A 20,223-nucleotide genomic window follows, 5' to 3' on the forward strand; every position below is an offset into this window, starting at 1 on the left:
GGTGTCTTGCTAATTGCCTATAATTTCCACCTGTTGTCTATTCCATTTGCACAACAGCATGTGACATTGATTGTCAATCAGTGTTGCTTCCTAAGTGGTTGTTTAAGTGTTCCCTGTTTTTTTTTAAACAGTACACACACACACAATCATTGCAGAGCAGACGGCAGAGCAACTTGGTGAATCTGAAGAGACTTAAGAACACTTGTATGTACTCTGTCCTGTGTCTCAAATATTTTGGGTCAACATTAGAAGTTGGTTATCATTAAAAATTGAAGATATTCCTTCTTTTGATTTTTTCCAGTATTGTTTATTTAATGGATAATTTAAAGCCTTCTATTACTGACATGGTAAACGTTATTTTTACTCATGTGCAAATATCATATTCACTGTAGTAAGTGGAGTAATAGCAAACCCTCCTTTGACTGGTTTATAAATGATTTCAAATAGTTCTACTTATCCCTGAAAAAAGTTACATCTAGCAGGAATGCTATTGTTTTGATTCCTGGCCCCCCTCGTTGTTGCTGTTTTTCGTTTGTTTTCCTTTTTTACATTGCTCCAGTTTTGTTGTCTGCTCTCTTAATTTATTTGTATTAAATCCCCCCTAGGCTTGACTCAAGTTTTGAATGTACTTGTTCTGTATATTTAGCTATTGTTGCTCATCCTTTTAAGAGTTTGTTTTGTCATTTTGTGTATGTTGAAATTTTCAATAAAGTTGGTGTTTATTGGGGGGGGGGGGAACCTACATAGTGCACCTTTAAGACCTCATTTCAATAAATTTGCAATAAAAAAAAAAAGACGGCAGAGCAACTTCCGGATAAGCCTGTTTTAATGTCTATGGTGCTCGCACGGGCGGAGTTAAGGCATTTTCTCTTCACGTCCGGTGTCACCGCCTTTTCCCAGTGTTTCTTGAGAGTAAAGCACGCGCCGCCATGTGTTGTTGTTGATATCTGAGCCCTTTAGCTCGTCTCTGCCAAATTACAACACATCATGGTAGGGTCAGGGAGATGCAGGACTTCTCCCCTATCAGACGACAGTCCAGCTTTAACGTCACTTTTAGTGGTGATCATTGTTTGAGGGGAGCTCGAGGCTGCTGCTATCAAAGCTAGCGTTAGCTGTGTGAGTGTTTGTCTTCGTAATCTAACATCACGTTAATAAAGGTGAAGATCTCCTTCAGACTGAGGCACTCAAATGTCCAACTCCACCAACATGTCACTGCCACCTGATTGGGACGACGACGAAAGGATGAACTTCATGTTCTCCGACTTCAAGGAGAACCGAGAAGTCAACACGAAGGACTGGGACAGTAAGATGGACTTCTGGACGGCTCTGATCATTAAAAGCTGCAGGGACCGAGGCACCGTGTGTGTCAGCCTGCAGGAGCTGAACAAGGGCTTCAGGAGGAGAGAGAGATCCCCGCTGGGCTTGGGCACTGTCATCCAGTCTATGGCTAGGTGGGTGACCAGTCTGTCCCTGCTGTCTCATCCTAATAGGATCATAATAAAAGCTTACGTGATTTACCACTGCTTTTAATCTATTGTTGCTTTTAAGCTATTTATTTTAGGGACTTCATGACCAATCAGAATTTTTAATTTTTAAAGTGTGAATGTTGTGTGTGATGTGTCTTGTGTTCTGTACTGGCGCTTTCCCTGCAATGAAGTTCCTAACGGATAAATAAAGTTCATTTGATTTGATTTGATTTGATTTACACTGCCTGTCTTCTGCTAGGTGTGGTAAGATCCAGAGGGAGTCTGAGTTTGCTGCCAATGTGGACTGTGGCTGGGTGTCCTGGGGTGTTGGCCTGCTGCTGGTAAAGCCTCTGAAATGGACCTTCTCCACTCTTCTGGGAAGCAGCGGGGTGGCTTTAGAGGAGTCCTTCGTTATCATTGAACTTGTCAAGGTCTGTCTAGCTGAGAGTTTCATGATTTTGAAACAAGTTAATGACTTAATTTGTCTGACATTTTTAAAAGTAAACTGAAACTTAACATGTATTTCGAATGAGTCAAAGTCCAAATGCAGCCTTGCTGAATGGTTTCTCTTTCAGTTTCTGTGGCAACAAAATTAGACTGATGTGACATTAGCAGCGACTAGATACTGATGTGTCTTCCTTTTGTTTGCAGGACAAAGCTGCAGAGTTACTCGGGGTGTACAGGAGCAGTGAATTCGCCAGCAGCTCCGTCCTTTCTTTTCAAGAGCTCTGCACTCTCTCCTCTGATGTGTGCGCTGACGAGAGCACCCTCTGCATGGCTCTCCTGCAGCTACAGAGGGACAAACAAGTGACCGTTTCATTGCATGAAGGTGAAAAGGTAAAGATTAGACGACATTAAAGGCATTTGGTGCAGATTGTGTACCAGGAGAAGCCATCCTCATGTTTCACGTTTGTGTGACTTCATTACAGATTGTTAAGTTCTGTCAGCCGGGCCAGGATCGTGTTTCCCAGGTCAGTGATGTGGATATGGGCATCTACCAGCTGCAGCGCAGTGAGAAGCTGCTGGGAGAGCGGGTGGAGAAACTCGGCCTCGAGGCAGACAAGTAAACTAACTCAAATACAAACTATTATATAAGTAGAAATTCAATTATAACTGTATGTAAGTGAAGTATAAACAGCTGACAGCTGGAGCTAAGGATTTACATCCATAAGCTAATTTGAACATTGGTGCTTCCATCCCAGCCTCCACACCTGTAAGAACATATACCCGTTATTGCTTCCTTTGGTTATTCAGTCCATTTCTTAGAGTGTTAGGCACAGTTCCCACGTACCGTGCTGAAGCACAATTGCCAATTTTGGTGAGACGCGACCTTATAACCTTCCTGGATGCTTCTCGGAGGAGATGACATGTCCACGTTGCGTTCCTGTGCTTGTTCCTGTGCATTGCGTACCGTGCTGAAGCCCACCATCTCCAACTGTGTCAGGGCCAAGGAAGTACCCCGATGCCTCACCACAGAACAGAGCACTCGCACCAGTCAAACGAACCTCTGGGGGTCAAACATGCTCGCCTTGTGTGAGCGTGCCTTTAGATCCTGATGAGCAGGAGTGGGACTTTGCATTGCCAACTTCTGCTTGTGTTTATGAATGTTTGTGATTGGATTTATTTTGGCATGAAGTGTAAAGTACGAACCATTAAACGGCTTTGCTAAAGCTGCAATGCGTTTTCCAAGTGCAGGTGTAAAGAGGAAGCCAGGATGCTGCTTCGGGAAGGAAAGAAATCACAGGTACTATCAACCTTTGATTTAAATCTATGTTACTACACATCATTGATTTATTGATAATCTCCTCCTTTCCAACAGGCACTGAGGTGTTTGAGAGGCCGCAAAAGGGTAGAAAAGAGAGCAGACAACTTGTGCACTCAGCTGGAGTCCATCAGAGGAATCCTTGACAGAATAGCCCAGTCACAGACGGACAAGATGGTGAGAGAGCAGACATAAACACTCTCTGCAGCAGATATCTGCAGTTAGGATGTTTGAAATATGCGCTCTCTGAATGTGTTTGTAGGTTATGCAGACGTATCAGGCCGGAGTGGCCGCTCTGAGACTTTCTCTGAAGGACGTGACTGTGGAACGTGCTGAGAACCTTGTGGATCAGATACAGGAGGTGATTCTTTAACATGTTTTACATACAATCATTTAAATGCAATCCCCCTGTTTAACATCATCGTTGGTCTTTTCTTTGATTTTACCAGCTATGTGACACTCAGGACGAAGTGAACCGAACCATATCCAGCGTGGCCAGTGCAGGTACGGTCAAACTGTTCGCATCTCAGCCTTTAATTGATTTCAGGTGTGAATATCAAGGAGGTCTAAGCTTGTTGTGTTTTGTAGATGAAGATGTGGATGAGTTGGAGCAGGAGCTGAAATCTTTGATGGACGAATCCAAACCGGATTCAATCTCAGACTTACCTGAGGTTCCAAGAAACGATCTGCGACCTTCCCGAGAGGCGGGTCTTGCAGGTATGGACCTGCTGAGCTCTCTGCCTGCTGTACCTTACAGCACCATGGATATAACCGATGAGCAGCTGGAGGAAGAGCTGAACAAGTTAACACTTACAGATTCAGGTTGGCACTTTCAGGTTTCTTCTCTTTTTCGTCTCTATTCACTGTAATATAAATGTTTTAAAGTAACACAACCTCGACCTCTGCGTCCAGGCTTTGAACAGAAGACAACAACAGCGCCATCCAAGAGACTTGAGCCGGCACACTGAATGCACAAGCACATCATGGCAAGTTTGAAGCTCTGCATCAACATATCAAACTCTACTGAAGCGTTTCTGTGAGCCAAAGTTCATAGAAGTTTCAAATCAAGCACTAAACTAATCAGTGACTTCTATAGTGACGTAATGGTTGTAAAATCTATTTTAGGATAAAAAAAAGAAGCACTTTCTGTTAAAAACAACCACAAAATCTTCACTGTTGTGGCTTACCAAAACGTTTATGTATGTATATATATGTATATATATATATATATATATATATATATATATATATATATATATATATATATATATATATATATATATATTATAAAATTCTTTTTCTTGCTTATATCATCAACTTCAAGTCTTTAGATTTAAGGCCTTTACTCTGCTATCAAGATTCAAAAGATCTCGGGTGGGGAAAAAAACATTTAATTAGTGTAAAATATTCTCTTTGGCATGCCATCATAAGTGAAGCTTTTTTTTTTTTTGCCATTATTGACAGTGAGTGAATAACTGTGTCTGTGTGTTAGTGTTTTTAAATGTGCTGTCAAGTGTATTCATTGGCCTTTTAATCTGTAAATATGAAAGTAAAGAGAGTGCTTTGCCAAATGAACGAATGATAAATTATCTGAACCACATATTTAGTCCCACTGAAACATACTGTATGTGTGAGGACAGAAAAGCCTTCCTTAAGTGAGTTTAACCAAATAAGTTTCTGAAAATAAAAATTTATTTTAATCAAATATATGCCTGGAGTGTCAGTATCTGTGACTGAAACACCTGAACTACACTCGTTCATCAATGTTGACGGTCATTGTGAGTATTTGAATCCAGTTCAACTTGTGCCATTAAGCTTTAATGTTCACATTAAAGATGAAGACAATTTCCACCTGGAGCGAGCAAATGTGATTTGTGTGTTTTACCATCTTAGTGTTACGATAAAGAAAAACAGTCCCCTAATAAACTGCTGGAGTGGTCAGTTTGCAATTCTTTTTATAGGCTTTAACTTGCACACAAACATGTTAAGGTGAATTGATCATTCAGTTCTTGGTTCATGAAACTCATGCTTGGTAGCCCGGTTAAAATAAGTCTGTTTAAACTTATTTTACTGAATATTCTTGTTAAAGACTGAAGACAATGCAGAGTCTCTACCATTATTTACAGTAGCCTCTACATGCTTTATATTCACGTGTTCAGCGCTTTGGCCACCAGGGGTCACTGTCTCCATCAAATGGATATTTTTGATATTCTGCTTTGAATGAATTAGCTATGTAGAAACTTTAATCATTGTTTCACATAACCGACAATCAGAACAACATTGCATTAGCTGCTGTGATACTCGTACACATATTATTGCTTGATAATTCATTCATTTCAGTTGTTTCTCAAGATATTTACCTCTGAATAACCCTGCTGATTTCCCTTCTGTAAGAGATGAATGTTCACATCACAGCTTGTTTTCTCGTGATATCAGGATAATTTTCCGGACAAGCATTGTAAAGCATTAGGCTAATGACTGTGAAAGACCAGACCATGACACGCTGTGTTCCCATTGCCCACACTAATAAGACAAGTGAAGCCTATTTCACTCGTTTTAAAGGAACATTGAGAACTTGTACGGATGTATGCTTCGGGCTTCCATACTTTCAAATGATAAAGGTAAGAAATTGTGTCGTATCTTAAAAACACTCAGATTGCTTTTTCTTTAAACCAGTTATGGCCTCTTTCTAAGATATTGTGTTCATGAAAAACTGTTGAGGAAAGTTTATGAACTGTTTTGATACATGTCACTGATGAGATTCTTGTCCTGCTATTCAAACAGAGGAGTGAATTTAGTGTGAAACTCTAAAATCCAGCAGTCCTGTGGACTTGGTATAGATACTGATGGTATGTCCATTTTGTCACTGTAAACGAGTACACCTGGTGGCCAATTGTTTGAACTGCATTCATGTTTGTATTCTTGGAAACACGCCTCATCTCAGCTCAGTGATGAGAGATGAGCACTCTCTTCTGAGTCAGTTTAACATGAGGTGATGTTACTGGTGCAGACGATTAATCCTTTATGCATACACTCACCTTCCTCTTTCCTCAGTTTCAAAGAACACTTAATACACTTCATTTCCAGTTAATCCAGCAGAAGAGTTGAGTGCTCACAGGACTTTGCCTTCACATTTCTTATTACATCGAAGGCTTATAAGGCACAAGTGGGCACTTGACTGTTCAATGTGCCAGAACAGGATGTGAACAATAAGCTCTGGACTTTATAAACCGATATCAAATAAATGGAGCACTCATCGTTGATCTTAGGAGACAGTAAGCAGATGAGATATGTAGGACTGTAATGGCCCCTTATTAAAATACATATATTTTCTTTTTTTTCTATCCATCAGTCCAAACAAAAAATCCAGTCCCCATACCAAAAAAGCATTTCTTTATTGTATTGAATTACACGTATACTTCAAGGACAGGTGATACTACTGTGAAAAGCAGGTTATTAATAGAGTATAATTACCGTCATGTCGTTGTTGCAGTGGTTTCTGTCAATATCTGAGGTGCTTTTGTGTTCTCTATGAAACAATAAATTAAAAAAAGAATTCCTTACAAATGTGCAGCCTTTATAAAGAACAGGAGGTTATATCACAAAATCCTATTACAGCAGTGTTTGAAAAATTCCCCATGTATCACAAATAACATCAAGAGATATCGTATAAGTCCAAACGTACTTCTCTCAAAGGCCTTCAGTGTCTCACTTTGTACACACACCCTCCCCCTCGCTCTCTCCGACACAAACAACACTGCTTGTTCACCAGCGTTTCATACTGCATTTACACCTGTGCACCACCAGGGCTTCTTGCACATTTTGCAGCTCATAGCTACAGTAACATTGACCTACAGTTATTATACCGATATGACAAGATGATGATATCGAGAGTATGTGTTTAATAGTATCAGTTCTACCCTACGCAGCTGCAGAAGTCTGGTTATATGTGTTGATATGTCCAGACTATTGTTTAAGATGAAGCAGATAGAGACCTGTAATGCTAAGTGTAAGCCTTAACTACACTACACAGCGTGTGTATGTTGAACAGGCGGAGCAGGCACTGATGCAAATATTTGGCTGAAGGTTTGTTGTTCACACCACATGAGACAGAATGACAAAAGTCTAAGCAAAAAAAGTCAAGCTGTGTCTAATATAAGATCTCAATTGGTGTTGATATAGAAACATTTGGCATGCTTTGCAGTCGTCCTTTTTATATTAAGAAAAAAACAAGTTTTTATGGAATACCATAAAAAAAAAAAAAGGATGATTAAGTTTTTTTCCATATTGCAGTGTTGCGTAGAAAGCAGGCTACACAGTGGGTCAGGCTCCGTCCTGCTCTTGCAGTGTTGTGTGTTTTACAGTAGATGTGTGTGTGTGTGTGCGTTTATTTGCGTCAGCATTACAGTGTTAAACTGTCCTGTCAGCTCCTGAGCGCTTCCGAACAACCTTCTCCTCCTTGACCTGGTCCACCGCCAATGTCTCCAGCTCCGCCTGCGGGGGAGCCAATGGAGGGGTGCCATGTGGGATGCGGTGTGCGACACCCACATGAGCCCTGTACTGGCGGTCCCGAGCTGGGCTGTGACGCGGGCTGGCTGTGGCGCCGAGGGGAGCTACAGGGGGGCGCTCGGAGGCAATAGGGGGGATAACAGCAGGACGTTCTCTCACTACCTGTGGTTCAGGAGAGTCCCTACCAGCCTGTAGGAAAGGTGTTGGGTCGGGCATGGCTTCTACCGTCTCCCGCAGAACCAGCCGTCTACCATCCGGGCCCAGCCGATACACTTCTGTTAACTCGGGGTGAAGAGGCTGAGAGAGACTCTTCTTCATGCGACGTCGTGGGGTTTCAGGCTGCCTGTCCTTGGCAGGGGGAGGAGAGGGCTTGTAGGAGGTGACTGGACTAACGTTGGGGCTGGCCTCAGACGAGCTCCCTGCTAACAGCTTCTTCTTGGTGGCGTGAAGCTGAGAGGTCAGGTAAGCTATAGTGCTCGCTCTCTGCTCCAGCTCCCCAGACAACACAGCCAGTTTGTGGCTCTTCATCTTGAGCTCCTCGAGATACTTCTTCTCCCTCTCCTTGATAGTGTTCTCCAGAACAGAGATCATCGCATTTTTTTGCTCAAGGTCTCTAAGGAGCTCAGTGTTCTCCTCCTCCTTCTTCTTCAGCTGGGCCTCCAGCTCCTCACATCTTCTCTGCAGCTCCTTGCATCGGACTTCGCTGCTGTCTGCATACACAATTTAGAAAAAAAAAAGTTTTAGAACACAAGTAAACACCATTAGGTACACACAAACAGTGATACACTTATACGCAGACTGGACAAATCGTTAATACATTAAGAGCTGAATATGGGCAGTCTGTCAGCAGACAGAGACAGTTTGATCCTGAAGAGACTCATCTTCAGTGAACAGAGAGCTCCAGTTTCACATTACAGCTCTGCCAGACAATAAGCACACGGCTCTCTTTCGACCTTCACCTGCCCCACCCACTTGGAGCCTATACATTCATGGAACTGACACAGCTGTATATAATACAACACAATGTCAGAAAGTTGTGTGTATTGTTTCTTAAGCTGTGCGTTTAACTGTTGTTTTCCCTTCATCTGGTGAATTTTCAACCTAGTTGGAGGAGCTGAGTCGGGCTGCACTAAGCAGGATGGAGCCTGTGCATTAGCGCTGTGACAGATAATCTGATTTCCTGCACTCCAATCTCTGAGATGCCCCACATTAACATGATCGTGCCTCGAGCTGGAGGTCCAAACAATACTGGTCAGATCTGGGTTAGACATCTGGGTTAGGTGTTGTGATCCTGGGTGAGCTTGAAACATGTTTCTAAAAACACACATGAGTGCGATGAGCAGCAGCCTGTAAGTACATTTGACTGTGTGCAGTCTACCACAGACCTCCCTGGCTGTACTGGGCTGGGTTTTTTTTCAAGCCAATACAAAGACAGTGGACCTGGTTGTGACTCCGTGTCACAGCCATGGTAACGTCGGGGGAGGGGCGCAGCAGTGGGATCTCTGATGAACTGTAGGGAGTCCCACAATGCAACGCTTCCTGGGTGGGAATGTGTGTTACCAGGAAACGGGCAGAGCTCCGCTCACAGGCCCATCCACTGATTTAAAGCCCCGACTTTTGTCAAGTCTGGTCTGCTGCTGCTGCCGATGTGCACTTTACTGCTGTTTTACTAGAATAAATGTCATTAATAAAGCAGATTGAAGAAATAAGAACCTGATTTAAGTATTTGAAGTGTTTCCTGGTCAGTGTATTTCTTAGTTTACTGTGTATCACACAGTAGATCACTGCTTCCTAATGAAACAACAATCATGGGGCTTTACCCTGACAAAATCACAGATTAAAATAATCTCATCGTTTAATGACTTTCTATCATTTTAATCACTTAATGGTAACGTATGAACCTAGAAATTGGACATCAGAGTTCGAACAGATGTGTGTGTGTGCTGATTGGTGTTATAGAGTACTTACCTGAGGGATCAGAGCTTCTCACAGTGAGCTCGTATGTCAGGTCTAAAAAAAAAAAAAAAAAAGAAAAAAAAAAGAAGAGGAGGAGGGTTAATTACATGTCCTCATCACATGATGTTGCAACAGTCCAGCTATCAAACAGCATGATCCTCACGCTGAGCAAACAGCAGGCGATGCATGTCAGTGCTTTCAAAATGGCAGCGCATTCTTTTAATAAGATTATACAGGTTAAATCAGGGCGAGTGCATACAGTGCTCTGTTTCCCTGGGTCACCATCAACAAGAACATTTATCAGCGCTGATGAGCTGAACAAGGATTTTGCTGTGTGAGCGGTGTATTCACTTACGATTGAGTGCATTTCCAATAAGACATTCAATTTCCTTTTAAAAGGTTTAACATTGGCTCCACTGCATCTTTTTTTCTTTGTGTCTCAAACATCCATTTAGGTATCACATTTGCATTGTTTTGAATTGGATGATACTAATGGGATCTTTATTGACATGAGTTGTTTGTTTTCAAGCAAGCCTTCTGCCTCCACGACAAAGAGAGAAGGGCCTCTGAGAAGTTCTTTTAATGGGAGTGTTTGAAAGAGAAAGGCGGCGGCTGCAGGTGGCCGCGCTCACCTGTGCATTGCTGTTGTAACCTGCGGATCTCTGCGTGAAGCCCCTTCAACGTGTTGGCGTGGTCCTGCTGGAGGAACAGCAGGTTCTTCTGTGCGCTGTGCAGCTGATTTTCCAGTGTAACATTTGCTGACGCCATGGCTGATAATGTTCACAGACACACCGGCCTTTGCAACCTCCAGTCACGGGAGAGGCGGAGACAAAAGAGAGAGGAGAAGTAAAAAGTCAACACATTCAGTAAAAATGTCAAATATTACAGTTTCTCACATAAACATCTGGCGAGGCCAGACGTTCTGATTTGTATGACAGCTTGAGCGGATCATTGTTAATGTAGTACTATAAAATGCATTTGCAATGCGCTCAAGCCAACACGTGCAAGTGTAAAACCTGTGCCACTAGAAGTTGATAAAAACAGCAGCAAACATACTGAGACAAGGAAGGGAAGGACTTTCTGAATATGCAGAGGAGGTGTGTGTAGGCTGTCATTTATAAGGCCAGGTCAATGCTGTTAAGTGAACAAAGCAGCAAGAGAAAGGCTTGGTGGCCATGAAAAGGCACACTCATTTACAGCCGCAGTTTCTCTGCAGTAAATGTAATTGTTGATATAAAACCTTAGAGTGAGAAGGGTGGCATCTGAAAGGTAAGGTAACCCTAACCTAATACACACTAATCTAATCTGCAACGTGTGTCCATGTTGTAATGTTATCAGGACAAACAGTGGGAATACTCTTCCTACCACATCTTGGCTTGTTAGTACAGACAAAAAGAAACTAGGAAGGACTCTTTTTCTGATATGTGGAACACTTCAGCACAGTTTGTCCTCCATTGGTTCCTACAATAAATAAAACGGACATCTCTCACTGCTATAAAACACGTGTGTGACTGTGTTCAATCCACAGCACAGAAAAGAACAGATAAAAACACAAGGCTGCATCTCTCTAAGTGCATCTCCACATGATGTTGTTTGACTGTGTTCATGTATATGTTTTTTACTGTAATGTCCTATTTTTTTTTCAAGATGCAGAGCAACATCAGACAAACAACAAACAGCCTTTAAGGTAGGCTTTGTGTCTTTAAATCTGTCGGTTCAATGTTGATTTATGTCCCTTTTTACTCTAAAGTAATGAAGAAGTTAAAAATAAATCAGACCTCTTGATAGTAATCAGAAAACTACTGGGTGTGGCATGGAGGCATGCTTTTTCCTTGTTTCCCTAGATTGCCCCACCTCCCCCTCCCCTTTTTCTTCCTTGTTTCATGAACCAGAGGCAGAGAAACAATCACTCAGCTCCGACAACTCCACCCTCTGCCAGACAACTGTGCTGTGCTGAGAGTTGAGAGCACATTGATCCCTGCAACAGCCCTCCTGAGTGCAGAGAAAGCCTCTCCCTGCATACATAAGTGTGCTTCAATAAAACATCCCACAGCCTCTCGCTCTGACATCATCAGCTCACTTACATAAATAATAAATCCCATGACACCTTGCTGGACACACTCCCTAGTTTCAGTAATTGTCTGTGAGACTTTTTTTTTTGTCATTACCACCTGAAGAAAAGATAAGAAAAAGGAAACCAAAACAAAGACTAGTATCACAGATAGAGCAAGCAGTGTGTCATACAGTCAGAGGAGATCATCTATTATTGATGAGTAATGTGGAGTCCTTCCGGTAAACCCTGGGCTGCAGGCGTATCTCTCACCCTAGCTTCTTCCTAGAATAGCTTTCCATTTACAAAAACATGACCTCAGTCAGCTTGGCTACACGGCTAACGCCAAAGCATGAAGGTGACAGTGGTACAAAGGTGGACATACGATCAGTGCATTGAACAGACAAAGACAAAGTTTACCTTTCTTTGTTCAGGGACACAGTGGGGGGTAAATGCAAACTGTGGCTGTTTTAAAAGACAGAGATTAATACAAAAAAGCACGACTCATGCATGGACTTATTTTTCTTTATAAACAAACCAGCATACCTCAAACAGGGAACATAAATAATCAATGAACTGCAGCAGCATGAAACATTAGCTCCATCCTTAGCCACAACAAGGCTTAGCAGTCTCTACTCTCCCTGTGAAGAAGCTGTATCTTCATAACACCTGTCCTTTATTAACCATTGCTTTCAACAAAATGCACTGTTGTTTTCTTTATTATTTCGGGCAACTATGTTTACTGGTAAAATAATCCATATTCTTGCTTGCACATGTGTGTATTTATGTAATAAAAATCTTCAACATCTAAACTCCTACCACTGCGACAATAATAACATAATTTGGTTAAAGGGGAGATAAACGCAGGTTTTAAATTAAAGCTAAACGAATAAAAAAACAAGCAATAACACCGCATTCATTTTTTACGAGGGCATAAACTACGTTTACGAAGGTAACGCTTGTTACTTTCTATTTCAGCACCTGCATTGCGGACAGCAGCCTCAAACCCGCAGCTCACATGAAACTTGCTGCTGCTTGCTGCCAGAGGATAGCCACCACACAAAACCTAAAAAAAGGCAAGCTTCCGACATCGTTATCTTTCAGGACTTGACCCTGTCTGTCGTTTTCAAGCCGAGCATACGTGGTCACAAACCCAGGGCTTGCCACACTGTTTGTTTTATGACCTGCTTGGATGCCATCACTGTATTTCCTCCCGGTCATCAAAACAAAAGCCTGCTAATGCTATGAACAGCTGCTGTCAAGTTTTTAAAAACCCTCCTATATACCGTTGAATGGGGGACACTATTTACAATCCGTCAACCAAATAACAACCTGCTTTACATAAGGAAATATATGACTGCAGAAGATACATTCATACATACTGATACATACGGCCTGTGATTAATCCACCAGATGGGTCTTGACTAAGGTTATCTGCAAACATTTTTTTCAAGTACAATATTTCTTACAAAAAAGCAGTAATGTCCTGGAGAAAATGACAACTAAATCAGCCTGCATGAATTAGTGCCGAAAATGTTTTTCAAAGTCCTCAAAAATACGCTTTATTGCGGCTTCACACACGCAAAGCGACACAGCTGTAACGTTTAAAATGCCATTCAATGAAAACAATTTCTCCATCCAGAGGAAGCACGTATGAGGCTTTAATGATGCTAACCTAGCTGAAAAGCTAACGAGGCTAGCACCAGCACATTATCAGGTAGAGAGCTTACCTTGTGCCTAATAACAAAGCGGTCGTCGAATATCTTGTACAATGTTGTGTTTTGTGGTTGAGCCAACCAGCAGCACCGACTAAGTGTGCGCAGCCTTGCGGGGCATGTCGGTGATGCTGTCAGGTCAGTGGGCTCGGCTCGGCCGGGTGAGAGGGGAGGGCGGCTGTGTCAGTCTCCTATCATCTCCCTGAGCTACAAGACAAAATAAAGCGATGCATTGTGGGATACCAGAGGAAATTATAGCTAGCCTAGAGCAATTTAATCATTCAGTCAAAGAGTGGAAATTACAAGTACAGTCTTAACAAGAAAATTAACAGTAAACGATTGGTGTTTTATTGACTGTGTGTAATAAAACATTGTAGTAAATATTGTCAGATACGTGCTCCGGTTTTTTTTTTTTGTCACTAGCGTCATCACCATAGCAACTGAGTGTGTCACCTGTTTCAGTTTTAGTGATGCCTTCACGCCACCTAGTGATAGCACTGGAAAATAGTCTTACTACAAATGAGAGAAATGTGATAACAATTAACGCTTCTTCTAACAGCTCTGTATTTGAGTGTTGGGTTTTAATGTCCGTTGTATGTCAAACTGATGAGGTCATTTTATTAATTAAAACAGATGAGAGCTTTTGGACAAAGTAGGCTACAGCTGGTTGACAGCAGAGGGGGTTGTTGTCCTTCAGTGGCAGATTGGGGAATTTGGTTACAGCAGCATACTGTGATGACTGGATTAGATGACTTTTCTTAAATCTGTTCAACACGGGGTTTTTGGTCTTTAGTTTTAATGGCTTTAAGTAAAACTTTGAACTAATGTGGTCAATGTCAAACATGGGCATGACACGTGATGTGTGTCTCTCATCATAGCAAAAATAAATAAATAAACAAACCAAATATAAATGCACAATTTGAAATTCTAGCCCTCCCCTTTTCTATTTCTTATGTACCAATTCTAGTCCTCCCCTTTTCTATTACTTTTGCACTAGTGGCGTGTCCAGACTGTTTTGACCTTGATGGCCAACTGGGTCCCTGACTTATGCAAGGGTGGCCTGTATTGTAATGTGTGTTCAAACACACACAGATAAGTATTCTTTATTTATTTAAACACCTAATAGTTGGTTTTGAAAAAAAGCCCTGCTTCTTACAAGGCAAAGAGCCAATCCCAGGATTTTTTGGGGTGGTCGATCAGATTTCTAGGTGGACAAACCCCTTTTGTGCACATCAAATGGTGTTAAGAATCTATTAGAATTGGCAACACTTTTGTTTATTTAGATTCGCTGTAAATCTTTCAAGTGATAAAACTGGTATGTGACCCTATATTTATTTTAGAGAATTGCTTCATGATTGTTGGGTTTTTTTTCAGATACCATTTAATAGGTCTTTACAGAGTACTGTCAATGAAACAACAATTGATTAATTAATCTAAATTTCTATCAATTTGCTCCAGCAATGTTACTTTCTTCTCAGGCTGTTTGTGTGTTTTTATCCTTAACATCTTCCCCTTCTCACCCCCTTTTTGTTTTGTTTTTATAAGAGCAAGAATCCCAGTGAGATCTACACTTGAAAAAAATGCAAGTTTCCGTAGTCTTAACTTTGAGAAATAGAAGATAAAGAATAAAACCATTTTCCAGAGGAATAATTAAACTTTATGTAATTGTAAGTGATATGAGCACCATTGCCTCTGGGTTTCCTGGTCTAAGGTGAAGATTACTTGAGAAACAGTAGCCTTTTAATACTGACCTATAATATCACCTTAAATTATTCCTGGCAAGAGAAATTCCTCAGCGACAAAGCTACTGCGTAAAATGATACAAACCAAAAACAAAAGCACCCATTTTTATTCCTGACCCAAGAAAAGAATCTCATATGTGAAAAGAAAATATCTAGTGGAATAAATGGAATTATTGTCCACCGTTCAGAAATGTTATTTTTTGGAAGCAGCCTTTAATCCTTCACTGGCTTCGGCATGTTTGTGATAGGGATTAAATTCTTCTCATTTCTGATTTTTTAGTGATTCTGGCACACTTCCCAGCTGCCCTCAGAAAGGACCCAGTTAAGCAGAGGATAAGTTATCCTCGCCCCTGCAACAGTGAGGTGAAATAAAATTCCCCAATAGAGACCCCTACTTTCTGTGTGACTCCCTCAACTTAAACGCTGCAAGAGATCTCAATATATCATAACAGGTACTAAAGCAGGAGCTCAATGAGAGAAATCGAGCAATAAAACAAGTCTGCCTGACTGCGACCACCTTCTATGGCTCTAACGCCCCAACAGTCGTCGTTTTTTAGGGCCTTTGCCTGCAGGTGATCCAGAGCTGGAAAAGATCCAGATCAGAAGTGTCCAACATACAAACTGTCCAAAGCTTCTCTCCTGGCTGAAGTGTCCAGTGGGATTTCCTTTAACAATCTAGCAGCCCTCATAAATGTGTCTGAGATTTACAGTTAAGTGTGTCTGTAGGTTTACACCTTTTTTTTTTTTTTTTGTAAAGAAAGCAAGGAAATGCACTCTTTCTTTTAAAGCCCGCCATGCACTCAGAAATGTTCCAAGTGGTGCCATACAGATGGTGGTGAGTCTGCTGGGCACACTGCTGGAAAAGCAATGAGTGAACTATTAAGCTTTTGTAACAACTACTGCATCAAGGACTGTAAAAAATATATCTCTTAAAGCATATTGGAATGAGTCTCACTGGTTTAATTACTTGGTTGGGAGCAGATAGTGAGGGTCCTTGTCATTTTCATTGCAATAAAAAAATTTAATCCAAGCACACGGCAGCCTAACTGTGTTACTGTTTTACTGCCCCTGCTCTGACCGGCAGCCAATACCAACACTTCTCAGGTTGTAATAGTTTTACAGTTATTATGTTGAGTTTGGCAGGGGAAAATGGCTCTAAAACTATGAAAACCTAATTTAATTTTCCTAGACTATTTTTTTAATATGCTAGTCGAAGGAAAGTCAAGAATCTTTTGATTGTTGAACTGAATGTGTCGTTTATTTGAAAACTTCAAAGTAAGTCAGAGACAGCAAATTGGCATTAACTTATTTCTACTTTATTTTATAGTATTTCTTCCTGGGTAAACAGTGTCAGAAAAAGAAACAAGGAATATGCACATGTTTTGATATGACATTGTACAAATGTTTCAATTTCTTGACAGCATAAGTAGCTGTGCCGGTACAGTGGGAGCCATGTTTGACCCACATGTAAGTCTTTAACAAACAACCACATCTTCTCTCTGTTAATTGCTACAGTGACTTTCTTTAGTACTTATTGCTCTGTTGTGTGTGTTTTAGAGTATTTTTCCCTCCTTACAGGTCCTGACACAGTATTTAGCTCGAGCATCAGTAGCATCTGTACTTTATGAGGCCATTTTAAAGGTCCTGTGATGAACTTTTTGTTTCTGTCAATTTTGGCACCCCCTATGGACAAAGCCATACATCTTATCTCTCTCTTGATCTTTTCCTGTATTTACCTAAGTTGAGTTTTCTGATCTCATCTTGCTTTATTCTTAAAGTCAGACTACTCGCCATGAATTATTGTGAAATGTAGTCAGTTTTTGTAGTGTCCTGCTAGACTCCTTGTCTGACACCTACCCTGAAGTAGCGTTTACAGACAATAAGGATAACTTAATAGAAACAATAACTCTTCTCCCTGATGGTCCTCTTTGCTTTTGTAGCTCTTAAAGAGACATCAGTATCCATTTCAGTCTGTTTCATATCCACATAAAAACTCCTAACAGGAGCTGTAATATAGAACAGCCAGTATATGTGTGACAAGCATTTAAAGAAAAGGTTATTTCAACAGCAATCAGCTTCACTGACACAGTTGTGTAACTGCCAATTAAGTCCTCACAAATGTACAAGCTGACAAAACATAGGTGAAAACAGAAAGGTAATTGTAGCCAACATGTCACATCAAGCCCACATGGAAAGCCTTGCTCTGGAATCAATGCACAGCCACTGCCAACATGTTTCTGCCTTTAATCTAGTAATGAGGGTGGACTGCAGGAAACCATGCTTTCTATAAAACTTTTTTTTTTCTTTTACAGTTTTTTTTTTACAGTCCAGTGAGAGCAGTGAGCTTGTTGCCATTTAAAGTGACATTTTAATTACTAGCGGTTAATGGACCACTAACATCAAACTTTGAAGTAGCTGTAACTCAGATTGCTTGCACTGCCAACTTCAGCAGGAAAAATGTGCGCAATAGTGTGATCCCTCCAAAAGTATTGGTTTAAGACTTAAGTATTGTTTCCTGAAGCCTACATTTTTACCAAGTAAAATCAATTAAGTTATAGAATACATAGACATATAAAGCAAAACAAATCCCTGCCATTACAGAGGCTAAAGTAAGATGTACTTGAAAAAAAATATTGATTGAAATGCATAATTAATTTAGAAAATATGTGTTTTTTGCCAAAACAAAACATCAAGCAAAATCAATAAATCAATCAAGTAGGACTAATTATGTTACATCGCCTGTAAATATAAGAATTGTACCATTTTATTCATTAATTAATAGCATCTTTGGGTTTAGATATTCCCCTTAAAATGTGCCTACATTTTAGACAAATTGTGTAATTGTTTCAATAGTCCTTGTTGGTTTTATCATTCATACAGTTTGTGGACTAATTTAGGAGTTTTAAAACTGATCCCTGAGGTACGCCTTTAAAGGACTGGAAAGTGCAAGCGGAAGTTTATCACACTTCATGCTGATTTTTAAGATGTCTGTGCTTTAAATTTAGAAATATGAGCAACTGTTTATTTTGTATATACATAAACAATGAGCACCTACTTCTTCTCCTTTACAATAATAATACACTGTGAGACAACGAATAAAAGAGTAGTTAAAGCATATACAACATTTAGCAATTAGTTATTATTGTTCCAAAATAGCAATTAACTTTATCAGTATTGGCTTGTGCAATTATCTATGAAGTTACTGTTTCATTCTATTGAGTCACAGAATAATTCTAAATTAAGTCATGTTTTGGACTAACTTGTGTGATACAGTTTGTGCACAACAGTGTGTGGTTTGTGGTTGAACCTCTTCTCCCTGATTATCACAGCTAGGTTGACAACCAGAAAGAAGCAGAAGCAGACATTCTTTTCCTGGACTCACAGCCGTCATAAAATCCTCCAGGCTCCTATTTCAACCACCTCAGCCATCCACCGTGCACAATCATAATCACTGATCTCAGAAACAGTCCAAAGTCTCTGTTTTCCAGAGAAAGGGGAGACTGGATGTAGATATTCCCTGTTTTCAATATAAATATTCCCCTCTGTTCACAATAAGGATGAGACTTTTGCTGACATCTTTTTTTAATTTGCCTATGCATGTTTATACATCAAAACCACTAAGTGAGTATGCATGTGTATAGAGAATCTACCTTTCAAATAAGTCAAATATTCTCCATGGAAATGTTAAAGAGGCTCTGAAGGACTTGTAAAATGCTCCGTTTCAAATTTTCTCAGTTTGTGCACAAGTTGGATTCTGGTAAGAAAATCCCCTCCCCTCCCCTGATATCCTCACCCATGGACTCTACCTCCAGCCTTGAGCAAAAATTTGCGCAGGTCTGCCATTTTTGTTGTCTCTACAGAGGATTGATGTCTACCAGTAAAACTCAGGGGGGGTCATTGCATTTACAAAACACCAACCTCCTCTGGTTATATTTTGACCAAAGTACAGCACATATGTTTCATGTAGACCACAGGGGACTGTTTGAAAAGGTGAAAAAAGGGGTATAATATGTCCACTTTAAAATTTGGAATTTTCCTTTTTTTCCCTACGTCATGTCCCCAATGGAATCAAAGTTCATTACTGTGGGTGATGGAAGACCCTCACCAACCATTGACACACATCTTTAAACTCCAGTGGTCAAGGTAGAGAAAGCCAATATTCTTACACATCCGCAACACTTTATCTGACACATTGAGAAATGCACATCCTGCTTTTTTGCAACATCTCCTCATTTCTGCTGTACTGGAAAATGCATAAAAACCGGGTTATGTGGATTTTGTCACTTTTGAAGGAGCCAGGTAAACTGTATATAAGTCTCTGCTATATGTTTGCTAGGCTGAGATAACCAGCTGCTGGATAAAGCATACAGTCCTCTTGAAGTCTTTGGTTGCTTTAATATTAAAAGGAAATTAAGAATAAATTTACAAGGTCTCTCAAATTCCATTGAAAAAACATGTTTATCAAAGTCATTTCAGTTTGTGTTCTAGAAAATGATCACCCTTTTTCAACCCATGAATGTTAGACTTTAGCTCCTATTTTCAGCATGTGCAGCTAGCTTGCACTTTGTACATGATGAAGGATCAAATGCTGTAAATAAACCCTGGCGGCTGTTTGTATGTCTCACATATGGATTTTAGTGCTTGTGTGATCTCCAAAGGCCTTGGGTGTTCTCCAGTCAAACTGGGCGACTCATCCTTAGGTGCAGGGATCCAAATAAAACAGAGCTGCCTTGCCAAGCAAAACCAACTACAGAGCTGTTTTCCACCATCTGTGTGGCCAGGCAAAATACAAGGAAACCATTTCAACCCCAAGGCCTTCTCAGATCAAGAAACTCTAGATCAGACAGATTGACGAAAAGGCCCAGTCAACACACTGTCAAGGCCTTTCCTAAAGTTGTCCACTCCCTCTGTGGGGGTACGTTATAACTTCACCCAACCATGCGCCTCTCCCAGCAGGAGAGATACTTCACACTCTGCTCACCCCAACCTGCTGAGAAACAATATTTAACAAAAAATCTTTTTA

At 40.7% G+C, this 20,223-nt stretch overlaps 2 protein-coding genes across 2 annotated transcripts; one reads left to right on the top strand and one right to left on the bottom strand.

Annotated features, from left to right (window-relative positions):
- Positions 1 to 888: 888 nt before the first annotated feature.
- Positions 889 to 4,367, top strand: chmp7 (charged multivesicular body protein 7). Its single transcript, XM_079344415.1, has 10 exons — positions 889 to 1,451; positions 1,726 to 1,897; positions 2,118 to 2,303; positions 2,396 to 2,529; positions 3,162 to 3,210; positions 3,286 to 3,405; positions 3,491 to 3,589; positions 3,678 to 3,732; positions 3,817 to 4,050; positions 4,141 to 4,367. Exons 1-10 carry the CDS (start codon positions 1,189 to 1,191, stop codon positions 4,194 to 4,196), a joined length of 1,368 nt encoding a protein of 455 aa, XP_079200541.1. The 5' UTR covers positions 889 to 1,188; the 3' UTR covers positions 4,197 to 4,367.
- Positions 4,368 to 6,604: 2,237 nt separating this feature from the next.
- On the bottom strand, positions 6,605 to 10,498 carry ccdc92 (coiled-coil domain containing 92). The gene is made up of 3 exons (XM_079341618.1): positions 10,326 to 10,498; positions 9,706 to 9,747; positions 6,605 to 8,447 (listed from the first exon to the last, which is right to left on the bottom strand). Exons 1-3 carry the CDS (start codon positions 10,459 to 10,461, stop codon positions 7,639 to 7,641), a joined length of 987 nt encoding a protein of 328 aa, XP_079197744.1. The 5' UTR covers positions 10,462 to 10,498; the 3' UTR covers positions 6,605 to 7,638.
- Between the last annotated feature and the right edge of the window lie 9,725 nt (positions 10,499 to 20,223).

Source organism: Symphodus melops (genome assembly GCF_947650265.1).
Source record: "Symphodus melops genome assembly, chromosome: 1".
NCBI lineage: Eukaryota > Metazoa > Chordata > Actinopteri > Labriformes > Labridae > Symphodus > Symphodus melops.

Excerpts from the sequence above, each read along its gene's own strand:
- chmp7 (XM_079344415.1), top strand. The coding sequence starts at position 1,189 with ATGTCCAACTCCACCAACATGTCACTGCCACCTGATTGGGACGACGAC. Across the intron at positions 3,211-3,285 it reads GGGAAGGAAAGAAATCACAG|GCACTGAGGTGTTTGAGAGG; the intron begins GTACTATCAACC and ends CCTTTCCAACAG. Across the intron at positions 3,406-3,490 it reads AGTCACAGACGGACAAGATG|GTTATGCAGACGTATCAGGC; the intron begins GTGAGAGAGCAG and ends ATGTGTTTGTAG.
- ccdc92 (XM_079341618.1), bottom strand. The coding sequence starts at position 10,461 with ATGGCGTCAGCAAATGTTACACTGGAAAATCAGCTGCACAGCGCACAG. Across the intron at positions 9,748-10,325 it reads GTTACAACAGCAATGCACAG|ACCTGACATACGAGCTCACT; the intron begins GTGAGCGCGGCC and ends TTTTTTTTTTAG. Across the intron at positions 8,448-9,705 it reads GAGAAGCTCTGATCCCTCAG|ACAGCAGCGAAGTCCGATGC; the intron begins GTAAGTACTCTA and ends TTGTGTATGCAG.